Source organism: Armigeres subalbatus, chromosome 3 (genome assembly GCF_024139115.2).
Source record: "Armigeres subalbatus isolate Guangzhou_Male chromosome 3, GZ_Asu_2, whole genome shotgun sequence".
Classification (NCBI taxonomy): Eukaryota; Metazoa; Arthropoda; class Insecta; order Diptera; family Culicidae; genus Armigeres; species Armigeres subalbatus.
The window spans coordinates 380228258-380252262 of NC_085141.1; the positions used below are offsets into that span (position 1 = coordinate 380228258).

Consider the following 24005-nt stretch of genomic DNA (forward strand, 5'->3'; position numbering starts at 1 on the left):
AGTGAAAATGATGAAGGCACCCAACACATCGGACAAACCTAGCCGGAAGATCCTGCGTTCCAATTGGCAAACTGCTTCGTCTTGTTCCAGATCGTCAACTTGGTAGTGGCCGCGATGGCGACAACAAAAACAGATTTATTAACTGGTAACAACTGGTAATGAGCTTATACGAATCAACTGGTAATGAGCAACGAAGTCCAGACGACGGATCCGTTTAAGATACAGGAAGCGCAAGAGGAAAACGGTATGTGACCGCAACAGAGGATTCTGATCTTTTTGTATCAAGTATTTACAAATTTGGTTTGGATCCGGTGAAAACTGCTGAAGCAATAGCCGGATTGCAAATTTTTGATTCGATTGGTGGGTTCAGTTTAAATTACATAGTTTAATGGAATTATTTAGCATTTAACTTTGACTTTTAATATTTTCCAGATCTTTTTGTGATCGGTGACAATTGTTTTATTGATCGTTCCAACATATAGGTATCTGTTCCTCCGGCACAGTTACCAGTTATCAGTTCCAGCTGCTGGTGGTACAGCATCAAGCAGCATGAAATATAAGATTTAATATTGATGAAACTATTTTATGAAAATGAAAAGCATGCATTTAAACCAGTAGAATAGTTTATAGCTGTATGATCAATAAAATGTTTTACTATATATTTATAAAAATATAAATTTCATTTAGGGATCGTTCAAAAATTACGTCCATCGTTTTTCGGCATTTTCAACCCCCCTCCCCCCCTCCTGTCACAAACTGTCACAAATAATTGACCCCCCCCCTCCCCCTGTACGTACATGTCTCATTTATATTTTAGCGATTACTGTGGTTTATCTTTTTCGTACACTATTTTCACAATAACATAGTGAGTTATGTCCCTTACTAACAGTTCGAATGTTTTTAAAATGCAAGTTGTTTCTAAAATGCTTTCAGTATTTTTTTCTTGTGAAGGGACGTCACATAAGACGAACCCCCCTCCCTCCCCCTGTCACAAACTGTCACAAAACTCTGACCCCCCTCCCCCCCTCAAACCTTGGACGTAATTTTTGAACAGCCCCTTAATACGATTTTCGAAACGAAAACATTAAAATATCACCCATATTGTTGCGATGGGATTTTCCTGGGTCGAATGAAACCGTATTTGACAGCAGTCCTCCATTACAAACAGCTTCAAAACTGGAATTTATTTTCTCTTAATAATAATTAAAATTAATTTATAAACGAAGGAATTTACAATCTAGTTTCAGTCCATTTTACTAGCTATAGGCTCCATCGCAACTCTATCACACTAATCAAATTTCATTGCCTCGGTATGAAAGCATACACATATTTGAAATTATCAGTGTTGCCAGTTTCACATAACTTATCAACTCCTCTCAACACATACACTGAGAAAAATTCCATGGTAACGGTTACTATTTTGTAGACTACGCTATGTTTTTAAAACAACCACAAATTTTCAGTTAAATTAACCACGCATTCGGAGAAATTCACCACTGATTCAGTTCATGCAACAACATTCCACCAGGACCACAGTTGATTTTTACTGCGCGCATGGTAAAATCAAACGGGTTTGTTGTTTGCTGAAAATCGTCGGTGCGTATTCTTAAATTAACTCTCGGAATGGTAGTTTCGACCGCAACATTTTTTTGCGTGTATGTAAGTGAATTTTACCTATAATAGAGTACTCATAAATAGGAAAACATTACTAATATTTCCATGAACCACTTGTACGCAAATATGGGTAAAGGCTGCCTTACACCTCGGGAAAATTTTCCGCCGGAATTTGGTCCCCGTGTATTTTAAAGGGGCCGGGATTTTGATTTTCCGTGTCCAAATCCCGAAAACATCGCATATGCAAAAATACATGCACTGAAAACAATGTTGCAGTAATTTTGACCATGCAATAGCTCTTAAAATTACTATTTGAGTATGTATTCGATATAAATGTAAACCTATTTATAATAACAATACTGTTGTGAGTTTTACCATGCGCATGGTTAAACTAACAACAAAGTGTAGTGAAGAAAATCTACACAACAAAAACCTATCAGGTCACCATCGAAGCGGTCATAGTGGTTAGCGATGAATTTCTGCGCATTTATTATTAAATAAAACGTAAAAAACAGAAGATTACAGTAAGTATTTATGAGGCCATAGTGAAAAATACATTACATCTCGCATTTTGTGTTACAGACTACATTTCGTCGTCGTTCGAACATAATGTCACATTCGGGCATTCTGAAAGTTCACATGGATTTGGACATGGATTCTGGTTTTGCCTCGACGGGTTCAAGAAAAAGATCCAGTGTAAGTGCTACTGCTACTGCTGCCGCAAGAATTTTCCTGCTGCTTCCGAAACAAAGAAGAGCCGGTGAAGGACGAGGGAATTGGTCCGTCCGCGTCCAAGAAGGCTATCTTTTGCCACATACGAATAGTGCACCAATATTCATAATTTAAATAGATTATATTTGTATACATATCTGTATTTCACAAACATTAAATAAAGCGAAAATATTTATTTACTATAAAATAAGAACATGTATAGTCAATTCTACTATGGTTCCACAATAAGCATGGTAACAGCTACTGCAATGTTTACGGCTGCACATGGTACTTTTGAACGAAAAAATAGTACAATTAGGCAAGAAGTGTCAAAAAGGCTCCATAGTAAAATCAACTGCAGTCATGGTTGATTTAAGTCCAAACTGTAGTCTGCACAAATCAAGTGGTAAAATGTTTTTATTTTTACCCTCGATTTAGTAGATTTTACCATGCCGCTCCTTTCAGTGTGGGGAAAAAATCCACGGACCAAATTCCCGAGGTGTAAGGTAGCCTTAAATGGCATTTCACCCATAAATACACACAAAAAAATGTTGCGGTCGAAACGATTTTCAGCAGACAACAAACCCGTTTGATTTTACCATGCGCGCAGTAAAAATCAACTGTGGTCATGGTGGAATGTTGTTACATGAACTGAATCAGTGGTGAATTTGTCCGAATGCGTGGTTAATTCAACTGAAAATTTGTGGTTGTTTTAAAAACATGGCGTAGTCTACAAAATAGTAGCCGTTACCATGGAATTTTTTTCTGTGTACGTATGTGCACTTTTTGGTGATTATGGGTACTGTTCAACCATATTTGGGTGAACTGAACTAATCGTGTACACCTCAGGATGTGTTTTTACATACACGGTTAGATGAATTTACCCATTAATGGGTACTCTGTTATTGTTGATGCTATTCCCACCGTGAAAAATTCACCCATTTTCTCATAAAAGTGCCTCTCCCCCATTTTAATGGGTAGAGGTACTTTTCAAAGAAAATGGGTGAATTTTTCACGGTGGGAATAATATCAACAATAACTGGGTACCCATTAATGGGTAAAGTCATCTAACCGTGTATGCGATGTTTTCGGGTTTTGGACACGGAAAATCTACACGGTTAGATCAATTTATTTACCCATTAATGGGTACTCTGTTATTGTTGATATTATTCCCACCGTGCAAAATTCACCCATTTTTTCAGAAAAGTGCCTCTACACGGGTAGATCAAACAACCCAAATTTTGAGTTGTTTTCGATTTGGCATCCCGGATAAAAATTGACAGTAACTTGTATGACATAACCCATTGAAATACAATAGATTGTGTGGCAAACAATACAAACTATTGTATGCTTATTGTAAAATATTCACAATTGTAAAAGATCTTTATTGTACGTACATTAAAATAACAATATATTTAAATGTTTCCGATATATTCTATTATATTTTTATTGTTCGCTTATGTTTAGTATTGCTCATCCAAAAACTAAACAATTTTTAAAAGTATTCGGTTTGGATGATCTGGAAATCCGTCTAATGTTATTGAATTAATATAATTTTGGAATATTTCATGGATTTATTATATTGATAAAATAACAATTGAAAACAATAAAATTACAATAGCTTTGTTTGTTAAATAAATAAAAATGTTATACCGGTTCTCAAGTATATTTTTTCATATAGGCGAATTTGAGTAAAGCTCATCGATCATTTTGACATCTGGTGGTCGTCACAAGAACCACGAAAAAAGTGTCGTTGGCCAAAAAAGTGTATTGGCAGCATAGGGAGGGAGTCAAGGGGTGTCTCACTGATAACAATGGCAACGAATTTCAATCGAAATAAAGTCGATTTGTATTGATTTTATCAGAAGGTGCTATTTGATCAATATTGCAACACACCTTCTACGACACTGAACTGTAATTTTTGTCTAAGCAATCGTGAATTTTGCACGTTACCCATGACATCAAGTGAGTTGTTTATTTTTATATCAACAAATCAGTGGGCATGATTCCTGAAGTTTCCTATAATTTGCACCAATAATTAAAGAATTTTTTCTCTTTTTTAGGTTTTGGCTGCTAAAGTATACTTCGAAACGACACTATCGCTATAGATTCGTTGAATTGTTAGGAAAATATGCGGAAACTGAAATTGAATATTTTATTGCATACAACAATGTTCTTGAGAACTTAAATAACTTCTACAATCGGTGGCGACAAATGAAATATTTTATTATTCTCGTACTCTCAGTCCTCAGATATTGCATTTCTTAATTCCGAGACTTAATCAATAGTCCTGTCTAATGAGCAGAATGAAGTCGATCGAAGTTTCTCCCATGCTGCTCGATCTTTTTTGTTAACAAATTAACACGAGCAGGACGAGAATAAATCTTATCTAACGATCGACTACAAGCTGCTCATGAGACAGGATTTATTTGCTTTGACATTGTTTCGTTGTGGAAACACTTAGGTGTTGTATTTCACCTCGTATTTCACATTGTAACTCGCTGCACGAAGATATATTTGTCATTTTCCGATTATCAAAGCATCGTGGGTCGTTCATCGACAGTTCAGTTCCGTCTGGGAGCAATGTGGAACATGTATTCTAGATTCTGTAAATGCTGCACCATATCAGGGACTAGATAAAATTGCTCAAGAGCACTACAGCATCCACGAAGGCTTTATCACTCCTACAGCACCAAATTTTTGAGGACTTTGGATAAGAGGTGACAATACGATCGATCATACACGGTGAACGATTGCATTGGGACATTTTCAGCCCAAATAGAATGTTGTCTAAACTCTCTGCCACTCATTCCATTACATGAAAGTGATCTATCGATACATCGTGTACTTGTCCATTTTGCAGTTGAGAATAAAAATTCACGTACTTTATCATGAAAAACATGTAAAGATAGTCTTCTTTCGGTACCAACTTCATAAAGTTGAGTGATGGTGCAGGCGTTTTCACATTTTGGCAATCCCACTTTTCGATTTGACAGATGGTTTATTCGTGGCGTTGCTAAAATCAGCAATGTGTCATAAACAAATTTCGATTTACATCGAAATAAAGTCGCTTCGGTTGCTTGGTTCATTTCCAGCAAATATTTTCAATTTATTCTATGTGAGACACCCCTTGGAGGGAGTACGATTTTCGCATTTTCTGGTTAATTCAACCATTCATGAAAGCTGAAATAGTCGCAAATTGGAAGAAAATTTTGCTTTCTTTGGGATGAGCTTCCATCCCGTGGGTGCTTACATATGATTTTTCCGATTAAATAGCACATCTCTTGCAATGCCTCCACCGCACTATCTTGGTTATGATTTCCCGGATTTTTAATTCGCGGCTTATTTGGGTGGGATTCGTCTTCAACAGCTGCTTAAAGACTGTAAGAAGACATTGCCAGTGGAAAACATGTGTCCATATACCATAAAGTGAAGTAAATTTTATGAAGAAAATTTGATTTTGAATGTAAATAATCGCTTCTGACGACTTTTCTCCCAAACACTCGCAGCGCACTCTGTCACTGGATCCTTCTCGAATTCGCCTATTGCAGGTCTTGTTGCAGGTCTAGAAATGTTTTGCAATAAAAATTTGATTTCAAAAAAATGAAAGGGAACAAAAACTTTTGCTTATAATTTTACTCGGAGAATGGCTGGATTCATTTGAGCGTGTACAGTTTTGTTTATAATTAGTGAAGAGATGAAAATAATAAAACTGCATGGTGCAGAAAGTGTTTTTTTCATTGCAGTTTCTGCTGCTGGAAAAGCGGTAGATCACTATGGCTTCTGTACCGTGATGAGTATCTAAAGTGTTGAAGCGCGTTAGAGCATCATTACTGGGCGCGAGTATTTTGATCACTCTCACTGTACTGTCATTTTAGATTAGTCACTCTTTTGGGATCGTTCAAAAATTACGTCCATCGTTTTTCGGCATTTTCAACCCCCCTCCCCCCCTCCTGTCACAAACTGTCACAAATAATTGACCCCCCCCCCTCCCCCTGTACGTACATGTCTCATTTATATTTTAGCGATTACTGTGGTTTATCTTTTTCGTACACTATTTTCACAATAACATAGTGAGTTATGTCCCTTACTAACAGTTCGAATGTTTTTAAAATGCAAGTTGTTTCTAAAATGCTTTCAGTATTTTTTTCTTGTGAAGGGACGTCACATAAGACGAACCCCCCTCCCTCCCCCTGTCACAAACTGTCACAAAACTCTGACCCCCCTCCCCCCCTCAAACCTTGGACGTAATTTTTGAACAGCCCCTTTTCGCATCGGTCACTATTTTCGGTATTTTCGGTTATCATTTCGGTGGCTGCATTCCGTATCGGTGACGTTCGACGTTTGATAGTTCATCAAATAGTACACTGAAAACAATTCCATGGTGACAATTACTATTTTGTAGACTATGCCATGTTTTTAAAACAACCACAAATTTTCAGTTAAATTAACCATGCATTCCAATGCATTCGGACAAATTCACCACTGATTCAGCTAATGTAACAACATTCCACCAGGACCACAGTTGATTTTTACTGCGCGCATGGTAAAATTAAACGGGTTTGTTGTCTGCTGAAAATCGTCGGTGCGTATTCTTAAATTAACCCTCGGAATGGTAGTTTCGACCGCAACATTTTTTTGCGTGTAGCGCTGTTATTTGGTCAATTTGGTCACCTGTCAGCTGCGCTACTGTTTTAGCAGCGCGTTTAGTAGCGACCGGTAAAGTGTCAAGTAATGATACTGCGCTGACAAACGGTTAATACTCACCACCGGTAATCGTAATCTTATACTACAAAAGTTCAATGTACATAATGAACGGAAGTGGTTCATCCCGAACAAAAAATGAATGAAAATTTTATCATCATAATACCTGATGACATGCCTGGTAACATGTATCCTTGTTCCTTTACAGAAATGAAGCTTATGATAAATAAAATACTGCTGCTTGCTGGTCACTGATTGAAGATCGTTCAGTGGCTACCATTGGCCAATCTCATCAACGGGATGTAATAAGAACTGATGCAGGTATTTTTTTTTCATTTCTTCTCGACGTATTTTTTCTAATAAAACTGACATTCTTTTATAATTTACATTTTTCACAGGTTTATATCTATATGTATTGTCTATTCGGAACAAAGTTAGTACGCTTTTTAAACCGATGTTGGATTTTTCTCCAGATACAGGCAACCCACTTAACTTTGGAAGTAGTGCGCTGGATTCGTCTAAAGATATGCTAAACAACCGGAGGAAAATAAAATAATTTGTAAAACAATTAATTGTATTGTATTTTTATTGTAATATTGGAGTATAATGTATTCTAAATCCTGTTGTATTTCTATTGTAAAACAATAGAAACAGTAATTGAAAACATTTAAAACACAATGTTTTCTATCCAGCTTTTCGCGCACTTTAATGGGGGCTCTGTTGATTTAAAAGTGTATCCGTCCCCGTACTTCTTTAACATCTGACATTGGTTTGACATTTCGATTAATCCCTCCCTCATCATGGAACAGGAGAAAAACGAAAAGTCAAACCCAAGCCAGATTTGAAAGAAGTACAGGGATGGATACACTTTAAAACCCACAGAGCCGCCATTACCGTGCGCGAAAAGCTGGATTGTTTTGTCGCTCGAAATCATCCCATTGAAGAACCGTAAAATCAATTGTTTTGCTCCGAATTTTGTATGGAAAATTTTCGATTTTTTTATTGTAAAGATACATAACAACCCCCCTTTTTAATTGTAAAAGTCCCATTTACCATTCATTTTATCGTGGAAAACCATTATTTCTCATGTGATTTTATTGTCAAAATTCCATTATATTCAATGGTAAAAATTATGTTTTAAATGGTGTTGTAACAATAAAATTTATGATATTTTAATGATATTTTTTATCCGGGTATCTCTCTCATTCCATCCTTTGATATCAAAACCAGAGAAAGAAAACCACCCAACGATAGCAGTTCGATGGGGGAAGCCAACCCTAGGTTAAAGGGGTTGAACTCAAATTTAGGTTGTTTAAACCTATTTGAACTTAACATTAGGTGGAAAAAAATCCAACTTCGGTATAAAAAGCGTTCTAACTTTATTCCGGATAGACAATACGACTTGACAGTTCGGTACCCAGCATGTTTCGGACAGCAGAACAAAGAGAATCGAAACGACAATCTTTATCTTGTAACCAAAATATCTTTTGCGCACGATTTTGCTGAATCTGGGTCACATTGGCATAATTCTGGGTAGATCCAGGTTAGCGTGTAAATTTGTCTAACCGTGTAAGGGTAATTAATACATTCAACTTTAGGGATCGTTCAAAAATTACGTCCATCGTTTTTCGGCATTTTCAACCCCCCTCCCCCCCTCCTGTCACAAACTGTCACAAATAATTGACCCCCCCCCCTCCCCCTGTACGTACATGTCTCATTTATATTTTAGCGATTACTGTGGTTTATCTTTTTCGTACACTATTTTCACAATAACATAGTGAGTTATGTCCCTTACTAACAGTTCGAATGTTTTTAAAATGCAAGTTGTTTCTAAAATGCTTTCAGTATTTTTTTCTTGTGAAGGGACGTCACATAAGACGAACCCCCCTCCCTCCCCCTGTCACAAACTGTCACAAAACTCTGACCCCCCTCCCCCCCTCAAACCTTGGACGTAATTTTTGAACAGCCCCTTATGAAACATTTTTTGTTGTGCTGCGATGTTTTATTTTTCTTTTTTTGTGTGCGTATGTGCAATCATTATCTGTCAGAAGTTGTCATCATCATCGTCATCAATCTATTGTGAAAACTCGAACAGCACCCAAAAAATCATCGGAGTTCAGTTCGACAAAAGGAAGATTCACTGAAGTGTTGATTGTGTGGCGTTATTCAAGTGAAAAAAATCTAAAATTTTGTGTAAAATAGTCGAAAATTGTTCAATATATTGTGTCGTGAAGGTGTTGTCATGACGGATAACATATTTTCCATGCAGCAGCAGTGAAATTCGGGCTTACAAAGTGCAATCAGAAGATTTTTCGCTCCACGGTCTGGTTGAGTTGATTCGTCGGTCGAGTGGCAAAAAGTGCTTAAGAAGTTGGTGCTTCATTTTGCAAAAGGGTTTCCACAGCGAAAAATCGCTTCCATATCGTAGCAATTCCTTTTAGTTCATAGTGCTTTGGTGCTAGGTTAATTACACAGTCAAACTGGAACGAAACAAAAGAACGTCCACCACCACCACCAGCAAGAACGCCCGAAAACATCACGGTTCAGAGGGAACGATTTCTGCTGGTTCTGGGGACGGCGGTGGAGTAGGAGCAGGCGCCAACGTTGGAGGTTCAACGACAACAGCAGTAGCAGCGGAAGCAATCGAAAGCAAAAAGAAGATGAACGGGCTCAGCTTCAGTGAGTTGTGTTGTTTGTTTTGCTGTCCGCCCTGTCCGGGACGGATCGCCTCCAAGTTGGCCTTTCTGCCACCGGAAGCGAGCTACGATCTCAAGGCAGACGACGCTGCCAATAGTAAATTCACGTTGAACCTGCTGGATCGGGCCGATTGGCAGTACGGTGACCGAGAGAAGGAATGCTTTGAGGCATTTTTCGCCAGGTCCTCGCGGGGAAACCGGATTGCCTGCCTATTCGTCAAATGCAGCACCAATGCAAGGTAAGAAATTGGAATTCAGTGGAAATTGGCAATCATTTTGTTTTTCCCTATTTGAATGTCTTTTTTTTTGAGTGACTGATTTCGCTGATAATCAGAATGTTTCATCTTGTGTGTTGATAAGGGAAATGCCTTTGCCATGCTGGCAGATATGCAGCTGAGCTGATGCGCAACTAAACCAAGACAAGTTTGAAAAATATTGTTGTTTATTTAGTACTTGCTAATTAAGCGAGAAATTGAAATAGGGTCCATGTTCATCGAATACGAAATGGGGTGATGCAAAATTGTTTTTTTGAATTCCTATTATAATGATACCTACCTTGATAACTGGTTGGCTACAGCGTCGATACACCTATGCCTGGCGTATTGTAGAGCTCCATAATCGTTGGTCTTGGGCGATGTTCCTCCAGTTTTCCCGAACGTTCAGGATCCCCAGGTCCGATTCTATAATTACAACAAGTATAAAATCCATACTACTCATAATGCCTTTTTTAAATATTTTTTATATGGTAGGATGGGGCAAGATGGGTCACCTAAGGAGAACCATCAATGCCTCAAAATAAAAACATTTTAATTTAGCTTTTCAATTTTTCAATCTGTAAGCCAGGGGTATGAAATAACAAAAATTCTACTTTTTATTCCATTTTGAGTCATTTAAAAAACTACTCCGGCACAAGATCTAACTACTGCACACGATGTTCAAGTGGTCATCATAGGCTAGTCCATTGTCGGTCTGTGTCCTAGTAGGGGGAACGTAGTAATGGATTCAGCCTTGCTACCACCAATTATCATTTGGACCCCGACAGTCACTACTATTGTAGTAATTACAAAGGATGCGAGATAATTTTTTTTATGTCCGGCAGCAATTGGAAGATAAGAGGGGAGGAATAAAAAAACATGAAAACGAAAAAAAAGTCCGAAATGCAATTCTTTCATTGAAAATTTGAAATATCAATGGCAAATGATAGCAAAGATCGTTTGGAGAAAGCAAAGAATAGAAATATTTGTAACATATTTATCCAATACTGAATTTGACAAAAAGTTTTATACAAATAAAAAAAAATCTGGTACATATTTCTGTAGAAATTTTTGTTTTTCTTTTTTTAAATGTGCTGAAGTTCTTGCATAGGTTCGGAATTGGAGACTTCCCAAACTATACGGAATACGTAGGTGAAGTTTGAAGTAGAATCGGTGAAGCACGTCATATCAGCATGCCCACGTTCCTAAGATTATTGGAATGCCATGCTACTTGTTAGCGGCATAGATACGACCTCGGACAAACCCGTTGACAGGATGCAATAGACGCCAAACTCACCAATGCAAGAAACATGCGCGGGGGTTTCTGCGGGGTTATTGTGGCTCATGCACGGCTGTTGCTGCCTAGGCGCTTCCCACACGATCTGAGATGTCTTCTCAGATGTCTGGTTGCAGATTCTCCTTTAACCCTTTTGTTACCGACAAAAAAAAAACACCCTTACGTTACCGACAGGGTACCCGGGTACCCACGGACTTAAAATGATCATAACATTGTCAGTTTTTCACCGATTTTGATTGCTACGGATACAGGAACTTAGCGGGCTTGGTAGTCATATGGCTACTGCTTCTGCCTCATACGCAGGAGGTCGTGGGTTCAATCCCAGGTTCGTTCCATTTTAAAAAAAACCCTAGCCAAGGTCACGGGGGTTGACGGTACTGAAGATAATATTCATCTGTGTATCATATCACATTTGGAGCACTTCAGTGCGCCTCTAACGATTCACAGTGGATCGGCTGCTTTGCAGACTGAGCCCCTGATCGTATGTCTCGGCATACTTATCAGGTATAGCTCTTTACATGAAGGATCCGCTAGGGCTCATTAGCACTCTCCAAGGGGTCGGGAAATTAATCAATTTCTAGTCAACTGGAAGTAGCGAAGCCAACGCGTGGCCATAGGTAGGATAGGATAGGTTGTAATATAGATTGAAATTGAGAAGTCTACTTTGTATTTTAGAGACATTCAATTTTCAAAATGTTTTCAATTGGGAGTGGAGAACTATTTAGACTTATCAGGATTTACATCAGGTTGAAAAATTCAAAATAGTAATGTCATAGCAAACCAGAAATCAGCCAAGAAAAAACGTAGGATTCAAAAAATAGATTGATCACAAAATGAAATAATAATATTGAACATTTTAGATTCAGTAATTAAACAGAATTTTATTTTTTTATGTTTGTTTCAGAAATGGTTTAGAGCAGCCAAGGTAGAAGTTTACTGTACTATTGAATAGAAAAATATTAAATTAAAAATCTGAGATAGAAGAGAGACAGAAGAAAAAAGTGGAGGTTGAGATTATAAAAGAGAAAAAGAGATTGATAAAAGGAGAAATCAAATATTGATAGATAGAAGAAGGACATAAGATTTGTAAGGCAATACTCAACAATTCTTTTGTAGTTTTATACATACTGTATCTAACAATGACTAAAACACTAATAAGACAAAGTTATAAAAGACCTTTATGTTGAAACATAACAGACAGACAACCGACAACAACACAATGACAATAACAGATCTAAAATATAGAAGACAAGTAGTGTTTTACATTAATTATTGACGGGCGCTGTAAGTATCATTGGTGTTTGCTGAATAATTTACAAAAATAAAAAGAACGACTAAAATTTTCATTTTTTTTTTGTGGTGACAAAATGGGTCAAAAACGTGACAAAAGCGGGACGTGTTAAAATCGGGTCGAAAATGTGATAAAGTCGGAGGTAGATAAAATCGGGGAGTGACAAAATGGTCTCAACTACATGGAAAACATGTTTCCGGAACAATTCCAAGAATATTGATACCCATATTGCCAGGGTTTCTACCAAATGAATTAATGGTCACTTTGGGACGTCAGGGAACCTGTTCCAGAATGACCGTTCCAGGTCATATCCAATCTATGGTCGTAAGTTCATGGAAAACATGTTTCCGGAACAATTCCAAAAAAAATTGATACCCATATTGCCAGGGTTTAGTCTAAATGAGTGTTTGGCCCCTAAGGACGCTCGGGGAACCTATTCCAGAATGACCGTTCCGGTTGATATCCATCCTATGGTCTTAACTACATGGAAAATATGTTTCAAGAACAATTCCAAGAATTTTGATACCCATATTGCTAGGGTTTCTACCAAATGAATTAATGGTCACTTTAGGCCCTCCGGGAACCTGTTCCAGAATGACCGTTCCGGGTCATATCCAATCTATGCTCTCAACTACATGGAAAACATGTTTCCAGAACAATTCCAAGAATGTGGATACCCATATTGCTAGGGTTTATTCTAAATGAGTTTTTGGTCACTACGGGCCCTCCGGGATCCTGTTCCAGAATGACCGTTCCGGTTCATATCCATCCTATGGTTTCAACTAAGGTACACTGGGGGAAGTGGAAAAAGGGGGTAAGTGTAAAAATCGACTAGAAAAATTGGAATTGTACATACTTTACAGTTTTTACCACATCATAACATTATGCATGAATAAACTTTGATACTTACACTAGTACTATGTTGAAATTTGTATAATACATACAATAACACGGTTAACGCTTGAACTGTAATTTTAGGTTTCGCGAAAAGTTGATTTTTGCATTCATAAAATCAATTCTTATTTGCACCAATTGTCCCTTTTTCCAGTGAATTTATATCACAGGTGACCCTTATAATACAATTAAACTAATCCCATTCAATTGGTAGTGGTTTGTACCAAGAAAGCAAATAATTAAAAGATTTTACACTTACCCCAGGTATCAAACACTGCGGGGGGAGTGGATAATGTTCTAATCACGGATTTTTTTCTTCCCTCCAGGGTTTATTTCGATAGCTGTGAATCATAATATATTTCTTCTTTGTTATCATTGTGATTCCAGTGGTAATTGGACTAATATAAATGAGAAAAAGCCTGATAAATCCACCTATCGGTATTGATGCCTTTCAAATGTTTTACATATGAAAAAAATGTATAAGAAAGTTACATTTTATTATTTATATTATTACATTTTTAGTTACTAAGTCGGATACTAGTATTCCCTGGGTCAGTTAATTTATGTAGTAAATGCATTAATTTATGTAGTAAATGCATCGTAGTTCAACAAGTCAGTTTAATTGTTGAGACGTTCCGAAGTGGGGCGTATATGCTCTTTCCGTCTACCGTTCTCGGAAAAGGCGGTTTTCCTCGTGTGATCTAGCTTTTCCCATTTTTTTCCAAATAGAACTCGTTTTCGTACCACTGCTTGAATCGAACTGGATGATGGTTGTATAAACTGACAACAAATCATGCACATTGTTGTTTAAATGTTGGTTACTAGTCTTACTAACTACCCAGTACCCATGAAAGACAAAATTGTTTCAGCGCGGTATTCTATGTTTCCAACTATTATCATATTGAATAAAAGCAGAATCATCATACAGAGTGTAGTTACTTGTCTGTCATAGACAATATTCACACTTTGGTAAGATTAGGAGATTGAAGCGCAATAATTCTATAATTTGACTACTGTATTGTGGTTGTATTGTCTATTTTGTCATTGACATTAGAACAATATTATCTCTAACATCCTTTGTATTTTTTTTTATTATTCAAAGAATAAGTTTTGGGTTATAGTTGGTTGAAGTCGTCAGTCGCCGGATGTGCAGCCTTTGCGGTGGCGTATTGGGGTGCACGCCTCAACGTCACGGCTGCCTGATGACGACTGACAACTTGTTCTTCTCGGAGGCATTCCTCCAACGTTACCCGGATAAATGGCAACCGGACAATGCAACGATCATTGGATACACGACATGGACAATACGAACACAATAGACTCACGACGAGATGGACCGGCAACGATAACAACAATGAATAATGGAAAAATCTATAAATAGATTCTGTGTGGATTCTGGGTGCAGAATACCACAGTAGATCTCGGCACAGTAGCGGTTAAGTAACACAGAGTGCCTATCAAATAAATAAAGGAAAAAAAAACAATATCGATGGGTATTGTTACACAATACATAGGCTATACGGCACTGGGATTGATTTCCTTCTCTCTCCATTCTTGACTATCTCAGGTCTGCCTCTTCTGCGATGTTCTGCCGGATTCCTGTCCAGTGCTTGCTTGTAGATTTCGTCTCCGTTCTTATGTGGCAGGGCGTCCATACACACTGTGGAGTTGCTGTTTATACATATTGGATTTCAATGGCATTGTCATTGGGGCACAGCATTCGGGATCCAGTTGTGAGGCTACCAGACCCGAGTTGTAAAACGTAATGAATACATGCTAATCAATCTTATAAACAACATGCTAACACTGGCGGAGACAGAGGTGGGGCACCACGCGATGCAATCACACCATTGTTCTCGAAGGCTATTGTTCTTGCGCTTAGTGGTGCCCCACCCAAAAACAATAGCTGGCTCCGCCAGTGCATGCTAATCTATGTGAACTGTGCTAATACGCACCAAGTCTCACTGCCGTGTAACATCACAGATTTCACGTTAGAGTTGAGTATTCGAGGTTTGTTGCATTGCCTGGACCGATTAGATCTCCATTTTCTATGTTGATCTTGGTCCGCCGCTCAACGTTGGTTGGCTTTGGTTTTTGACCTTCTCCACTGTTTGCTCGGCTACCGTGGAGTTGGAGTAGTTCATACCCAACGATTTGGTGCTGGCGTTCGTTGATGAGTGGGAGCGTATGACCAGGTTATTCCGTTTATTTTACATAGTGGAGCGTTGTTGCGTTGGTAGAGCATTATCATCATCTGAGTCGAGGTCGTTCGATTGCTCTATGATGGTGGGCTGCTAGAGCGGCCCTTGATTTCGTCGATTACGATGAGCAACAACAACAGATATATAATACATCTATCCTTGTCTCACTCTAGCGACTCCATTGTACAGGACTCTGGATTTTGTCTAGACCTCACTTGCTTCTAGGCACAGTTTTCTTGTGATTCAGACTATCCGATCGATCAGACGATTAGACGAAATTCATTAACCTGCTCCAGGTCCAGGATCACGCGAAGCATGACAGTATGGTTCTCACATGAAATATCTCACGTGAAATATCGTAGAGGAGGCGATTATCGCCGGTTATTGCACCTTTCCTCACATTGCATTGTCGGCAGGGGAGTCCACCCGCACCCGCTTCTCCCGGCCGCAGCCAGTAGCGTTTGACTTACTTCTCAGGAGCCGCTTTTAGTTGGCAGGACCAAGATGAATACACAACTAGGTGTTCCAATCTGCCAAATTCATGGAAGAGAAGAAGGCGGGGGTGAAATCATTTTCAGTGCAAACAAACTCGCTGACTCTCCCATACTAAAGACCAAGATGGCTGAATCGTGAATTTGTCAGATTGGAACACCTAGTAGTGTAGTCATCTTGGGCAGAACTAGTATTCGGCTTCTCTCACACTTAGAAAAATTCGTGTAATTTTAAGTTCGATTGCATGCACATAAAAGGAGCGGTGCATTCAACATAATTTTAAGTCTGGTCTTAAAATTACATGACCGTGAGAACACAAAAAATACACGCCATGACGTAAAAGTCGACTTTTAAAGTTATCGTACTTTTACATCACGACGTGTAAATAAATTGAGCTCTTGTTGTATGCACTTTATTTTTTTCACTCGAAAAATTTAATCATTTACCTGAATCTGATAGTCCAATAATATGCATGCGTGTAGGCATTGCAACAGCAATGTAGACTCGAGATCATAAAGGACATGTCATTGGCTGCCTTCGCACTCCGGAAATCTTCCAAACACACCACATTTCTTCATTTTTATTTCACTTGTCAAGCAATCTAAATCACTTTCTTCAATGCACTGCAGCTTAGAAAACAACCATCAAACTTCTTTTAATCAATAATCCTTGTCACAACGATCAGAGTAAACTTAAATTCTGCGCAAGCACCTGCAGGAAAAAAAAGTTAGTTATCGCCCGATTTTTTTTGCCGTACAGCAGATTGCTGATAATTCACTGCAAATTATATGCCAAGGTATATCCAATAAATAGGCACTCGTAACGAATTTATAGTTCACTTTATACTTTCTGAAGCAAATCACTTTTTTATTTTCCAATAACTACGCAATGGAATGAAAAATATATCGCGTTACAACACGAGTCACAAGTTCGCCACTGACGTTCGCTAATAAAATAATTGTGTACATGATGGCACAGGTCCAAATACATGTAAATTTACGTCTTATGCATTCTAAAACTCCATCATTCTAAAGCCGATTATGTTATGTTGGAAGTACATCAAAGGATACGTAAATATAAATCTAATTTGTGTTTGCGTCACAAAATATTTAAATACAAATTATTTTCAGTCGCATGTAAATTTCACATTTTTTTAAGAAATGGATCAGCTGAAAATGGAGACGGCCTTATTGAGTCCGTATTGAAGGCAGCGCTAACATCGCGTTAGACTATTATCTTCTAACTGACGAGATCCGACAAAGCATTCCTCGGAGTCATCGGCTGAAGGAGAGGCTCGGGCAATGTATTAACATAGACCGACTAGTAGATCCAGCTGTGAAGACTGAGGAGATTGTTCGTTGAAGCACTTGGAACTCGGGTAGAACATGCTTCTGGAAGGTAGCAGCGTAGAAGAGAAGTGAGCAGCGAAGAATGCCGTTATCGAAACCGGCGAGAAAAACTTGGGAAACGGAAAGAACCAGAGGAGTAAATTACGAGTCCCGTCAACGGTATGTTTATCTGTAAGTGGTAGCGGGCGCTGCTGCAGACAGCACAGTCGGGCATGGTTGAACTTCCTGACCGATTAAGAAAGGATAGCTGCAGCAACCGGAGATTGTTGCCTCAATTACTTGGACTTGGGTTAGTGACTTCGACAGCTGAAATGTTGGTTCGACCACTTTTCTTCAAGTCTCAGCCAGGGTTCCTCAAAAAGCAACCATCCGACGCGTAAAATCTAGAGAGGTCCCAAAAGTCCCTATGCTGTCTGTGCGAATGTTGAAGCAACTATTATGCAATATTTTGCTCCGCTCCGCATCATTCTGAAGCAGGTCATCAAGGTGGAAGGGTCCCTCTATTTGATATTCATTGACTACGGAAGAGATTTCTTCTTCATCTGCTTCTTCAAAGGCTCTACATTCCAACTGGAATTTGGAACTTGGTCTGCTTTTCAACGTAGTATTCTTATAGCATATTAATTAAAAGCTTTTCTATGCCCGCCATCGTATGAGTATGTATTAGACCGGACAGTGATAACAGTTGGGTATCGTGTTCCGAGCAACTAATAAATACAAATACCGATAACAATAGATGTTCGAAATCGTGGATGGAAATGGGTCGGCCACATATTGCAGTGGAGCTTAGACGAAATCTGTAAGCAAGAGTCCTCTTAATATTCGTAACCTGATAGGATATAGAATATTTATGCTGATCGTTTTTTCACTTTAAATACTCTTGGTGGCAAATTTCTGGTCTGTAAATGATATGTTTCGTGCCAAGATAAAAACATGCAGCCGGTAATCTTTGTCACACGACTTCTTGTGACGATGAATCGCGTTTTCGAGCGTCTCCCAAAAAAAATCCTAATTTAAGTATATATGCTGATGATGTCATCCTCGTTTACATTGGAAAACACCTTGAGGAGGAAAATCCGGACAACAGTACGCGCGATTACCAGAAAGGCTGATTCGGCTGAATTCATATGTCTCCAGAACAAGGCGCAACAAATGCTCTTATACGGACACTCTCTTCGTCAGTGTTTGTCACTGAGTTAATGACTCGAGAAAAAGTAGAAACATGATAAATTGACATGGCACGCGACCTTACAAGAATGTTTCAATCAAACAATGATTGGTCTGTCAAAAGGCAGCTGCTAAAAAATTGGGATAACATACCTATTTTGTGCGTTAAATTCGAACCCCTGATATCTGTAATCAATACCTAGTCTTTAATATTTATTCTACAGCAAAAATATTCTTAATCACTTATAACTAACAATGTGGAATTTCCATGAATCTATCGCACTAAGTTGTTTTTCGCTGGTAATCAGCAAAATTTTGCTGGACTTTTCTATGCTGTAAAATAAGCAGTTCAGTAATTAATTCTGCACGAAAAAATGTCAGTAATTTCGGTAGAATCACTGTTTTCCGCTATCACGGCCGAACATTTTCTATTAGGCTAGATGTACCAGTTGTGGCTATAGCACCAGTTGTTGCACTAGTGCTTTCAGTGGCGTCGCGTAACCTCACTTTTTACCTGTGCACTGACCCAAAAAATGAAAATTTTGATATTTTGACAGCTCAAGTGGAAAATAAAATTATCAGAGTCGTTTAAACTAATCAACATCTAGTTATTCTATGCATTTCCGCAGACCAATTCCTTAAATTTAGGTCCAGTGCACAGGTAGATTGAGGTTAGGGAAACGCCACTGAGTGCTTTATATGCCAAATGGCCAATCAAATCACCGCAAACCAAGTTTGTATCGATAAAGCATATTCATATGACAACGGGCAACGCTCAGGATGGAGATATTTCAAATCGGCCCTTTGCACCACCGGAATTGTACAGGATCCATAAGTAAAGTAATATTCATATGATACGATAACACCTTTGATCTCCTCCAAAACGAACAAAGCATAATTGTGAAAATTGATTTTGCTTAATTTTTGACGTCCTTTGCACCAGTTGTCGCACTAGTGGTCCCAATTTGGCCAATTCCATAAGAAAATAATGGGATTTGCCAAATAAGGAACCAAAATTAAGAATAGTGTCATAACTGGTGCATGCGTTCCTATTATGGATTAATCAATTTTGAGGATTATAACAGATTTTATTGTAGTTTTCACAGCTGGACATTTTATTGTAGTTTTCACAGGAACAGGAAGTAAAACCTTTCGCATGATATATAAAGTCCACTCACATGCCTTTTACTTATTTAAAAAAAAAAATAGTTGTTCTTATGTATGGCGACAATTGGTACACCCACCCTATACCTTTTCCATTGGAAATTTTACGTACTTTCATAAAATCGTGTTGATAAAAACGTAAAAATAATATTTTAACCATTTTTGTAAAACCAACTTAATTAAAAAATATTATAACTTTTTTGACCATCATTTCTCCATCATTATTGGTCATGATACATATATTATTTGCAAAATGATACATATATTATTTGCTACAATACATCAAAAAATAAAAAATATTGAAAAATTCGTTTTTGAGAAAATTGATTTTTAAGTTTTATTTCCAATGTTTGAATTTTTTTTACAGTTTATATTTTTTTCAAATAGCCCCATTGATTACCTAAAATTTTGCCAAAGACACCAGAATGATCAGACAAGCCGTTTTCAAGTTATATTTTTTTTGAAAGTGTTCAAGGTGTTTTTGCTTAGGCCCTTGTCAAAAGTTATACCAGAGTTAAAATGGCAAACCAATGATACAGATGGTTTTTGGCCATAAAGGATGTATATTCAAAATTTCAAGGAAATCAAAAAAATACAAATATAAATCGACATTCGATTTCACAGAGAATTGTTCATATGTTTTATACAAGTAACATATGCTCTATATGTCTGTGGCTCTATTTTTTTATAGGCGACATGTGATATGCATATTTATGAAGCAGCCGAAATGCTGCGATGGGGGCGCATTATATTATACTTTACGACAGCGGTTCTCACCCTTTTTCTTGAGAGGTACCTTTTCGAAATTTTTCATTAATTGAGGTACCCCCTCGTTAGCATCTTGAAGAATAATTACGAGCCCTATGAAGCGAGACTTCCGCGCCTTTTGAAAGGACATTCTGAATCTTTTGAAAGTAGGCTTCCGCGCCTCTTGATAAGAGGCTTCTGTGCCTCTTGTAGAGAGGCTTTGCATATTGGAAGGACGCTTCCGAGCCTATTGAAAGTACGCTTCCTAGCCTCTTGAAGGTAGAATTCCGAGTTTCTTGAAGGGAGGCTTCTGCTCCTCTTGAAAGGAGCTTTCCGAGCTTTTTGAAAGAAGGCTTCCGAACATTCTTAAAAGGAGCCTTCCCAGCCTTTTAAAAGTAGGTATCCGGGCCTCTTAAAACGATGCTTCCGGATTCCTTGAAAGGAGACTTCCGGGCCTCTGAAAAGAAGGCTTCCGAACCACCTGAAAGAAGGCTTCCAAGTCTCTTGAAAAAAGCTTCCAACTTACTTACTTACTTACGGATCCTGTACACCTCCGGTGGTGCAAAGGGCCGACTTGAAAGATCTTCATCCTGAGCGTTGCCCGGCTATCGCTTTAACCTGTTGCCAGGTTAGATTTCGGTCGACTTCTTTTATTTCTTTATTGAGGCTTCGCCGCCATGAGCCTCTGGGTCTGCCTCTGCTGCGATGTCCCGCTGGGTTCCAGTCTAATGCTTGTTTACAGATTTCGTTTCCGCCCCTACGTAGAGTGTGGCCGACCCAGCCCCACTTCCGATCCCGAATTTCTGTTGCTATCGGCCTCTGGTGACAACGACGATGGAGCTCATTGTTTGAGATCCAGTTGTGAGGCCACCAGGCCCGAATTATATACCGCAGGCATCTGTTAATGAACACCTGCAGCCGTTGAGTGTTCTCCACTGATACACACCATGTTTCGCTAGCGTATAACAGCACAGATTTCACGTTAGAGTTGAAAATTCGTATTTTGGTGCGTTCACTTATCTGCCTGTTTTTCCAGATATTTCTTAAACTCGCAAAGGCAGCCCTTGCTTTCTTGATCCGTGCGCCTATGTCGATCTTGGTACCGCCGTCCGACGCCATTTGGCTACCAAGATATTGGAAGCTTTCAACATTCTCCACTGGTTGCCCGGCTACTGTGAAACTGGAAGGAGTCACCGTGTTTACATCCAACGATTTGGTTTTGTTGACGTTGATGACTAAACCTGCCGAGGAGGAGCGCTCGGCAAGGTCGTTGAGCTTACTCTGCATGTCAGAGCGCCGTTGTGCGAGGAGTGCAACGTCATCCGCCAATTCGAAGTCGTTTAGGTGCTCCATGGTTATAGGCTGCCATAACAGCCCGCGGTTTGGTTCACGGTCAATCGCACCTACCAGAATCTCATCGATTACGATGAGGAACAGTAACGGTGATAGGATACATCCTTGCCTCACACCAGCTACGACCCGGATAGGGTCGGACAGGACCCCATTGTGCAGCACTCTACACGAAAAGGCCTCGTACTGTGCTTCGATGAGGCCGATGATTTTCTCAGGAACTCCCTTGCGTCTCAGGGCGCCCCACATATTCTCGTGATTGAGACGGTCGAAAGCTTTTTCGTAGTCAACCAAGTAAAGGGACTCTTGGAATTCGTTGACCTGCTCCAGAATGATGCGGAGCGTGACAATATGGTCCACACAGGATCTTCCGGCACGGAATCCGGCTTGCTGCCGCCGGAGAGTCGCATCGATCTTCTCCTGAATCCGGGCTAGGATAATTTTGCACAAAACTTTGAGAACGGTACACAGCAACATAATGCCTCGCCAGTTATCGCATACAGTCAGGTCACCCTTTTTGGGCACCTTTACTAAGATACCTTGCATCCAGTCGACCGGGAAAGTTGCGGTGTCCCAGATATTACGAAATAAACGATGCAGTAGTCTCCTAGAATTAAAAAAAACACATTAATAAAGCAAAAAAAAAAAAAAAAAACGATGCAGTAGTTGAGCGGATGTCATGGGGTCAGCTTTGAGCATCTCGGCTGATATGCGGTCGACCCCTGGGGCTTTATTCGATTTCATGCTTTGGATGGCTGTTTGAATCTCTAGCAGTGATGGAGCTTCGGTATTGACGCGTGTTATACGTCGGATCCTAGGCAGATCATGCCGAGGTGGTGATGGGGCTGGCACTTGAAAAAGTTGTTCGAAGTGCTCGAACCAGCGTTTCAGCTGGTCAGTTGGGTCGGTCAATAACTGATCATTCGCGTCTTTCACAGGCATCGTTGCATTCATCTTCGCCCCGCTTAAGCGTCGTGAGATATCGTAGAGGAGGCGAATGTCCCCGGTTGCGGCGGCTCTCTCTCCTTCGTCGGCCAGAGAGTCTGCCCACGCTCGCTTGTCCCGTCGACATGAGCGTTTTACTTCCTTCTCAAGAGCCGCGTATCGTTGGCGGGCTAGAACTTTGGCTCCTCTGGTTTTTGATCGCTCTATCGCGGCTTTGGCTTCTCTTCGCTCCTCTATCTTCCTCCAGGTCTCATCGGTGATCCATTGTTTTCTCTGGGTGCGTAGTTCGCCCAGATTGTTCTCGCTGGTGGCGATGAAGGCATTCTTGATGGCGGTCCATTGGTCTTCCACGCTGCCACCTTCCGGAATATCTGCAGCACGCGTCTCCAGTTCTTCAACGAAGGACCGTTTCACCGTGGCATCTTCCAGTCGGCGTGTGTTGAATCGTCGTCCAACTCTTTCCTCCTGCCGACGAATCCGCGCAATGCGCAGGCGTATTTCGCCGATGAGGAGGTGATGATCAGACGCGATATCGGCACTACGTTTATTCCGTACATCAAGAAGGCTCCGTTTCCATTTTCGGCTGATGCAGATGTGGTCGATTTGATTTTCTGTAAAGCCGTCACGGGAGACCCACGTGACCTTGTGAACCGGTCGATGAGGGAAGAGCGATCCCCGATCACCATGTCGTTATTACCACAAAATTCTGCGAACAGCTCTCCGTTTTCGCTCATTTCTCCGAGACCATGGCGTCCCATAATGCGCTCATGGTTCGAGTTGTCGGATCCGATCTTCGCATTGAAGTCGCCCAAACAGATCTTGATATCACCCTTCGGAATTCTATCTACGACGGCATTGAGTTGACTGTAAAAGTTCTCTTTGTCTTGCAAATCGGCAGCATCGGTTGGCGCATAACATTGGATTATAGTAAGGTTTCGGACCCGTGTTCTAAATCTGGCAACGATTATCCTTTCACTTATAGGTTCCCACTTCATAAGCGCAGAGTGTGCCTGAGCGCTTAGTAGGAAGCCAACTCCGCGTTGCCGGGGAGCGTGTTCACCTCGTAAACCAGAGTATAGCAGAACTTGTCCCGACGGCGTTCTGTGTTCTCCAAAGTTTGGCCAACGGA

General features: G+C 39.7%; 1 protein-coding gene and 1 long non-coding RNA gene across 2 annotated transcripts in view; both read left to right on the forward strand.

Moving 5' to 3' along the window:
* Window positions 1-6593: 6593 nt before the first annotated feature.
* On the forward strand, window positions 6594-7697 carry LOC134223753 (uncharacterized). Its single transcript, XR_009982706.1, has 4 exons — window positions 6594-6709; window positions 6768-7097; window positions 7238-7350; window positions 7428-7697. It is a non-coding gene; the product is annotated as an uncharacterized LOC134223753 (long non-coding RNA).
* Window positions 7698-9134: 1437 nt separating this feature from the next.
* LOC134226623 (alpha/beta hydrolase domain-containing protein 17B-like) overlaps window positions 9135-24005 on the forward strand; it is a 51388-nt gene continuing 36517 nt past the window's right edge. The window contains exon 1 of the mRNA XM_062707510.1: window positions 9135-9964. Within this exon, the coding sequence (XP_062563494.1) occupies window positions 9690-9964 (275 nt within the window). The 5' untranslated portion in view covers window positions 9135-9689. The remainder of the gene's footprint in view (window positions 9965-24005) is intronic.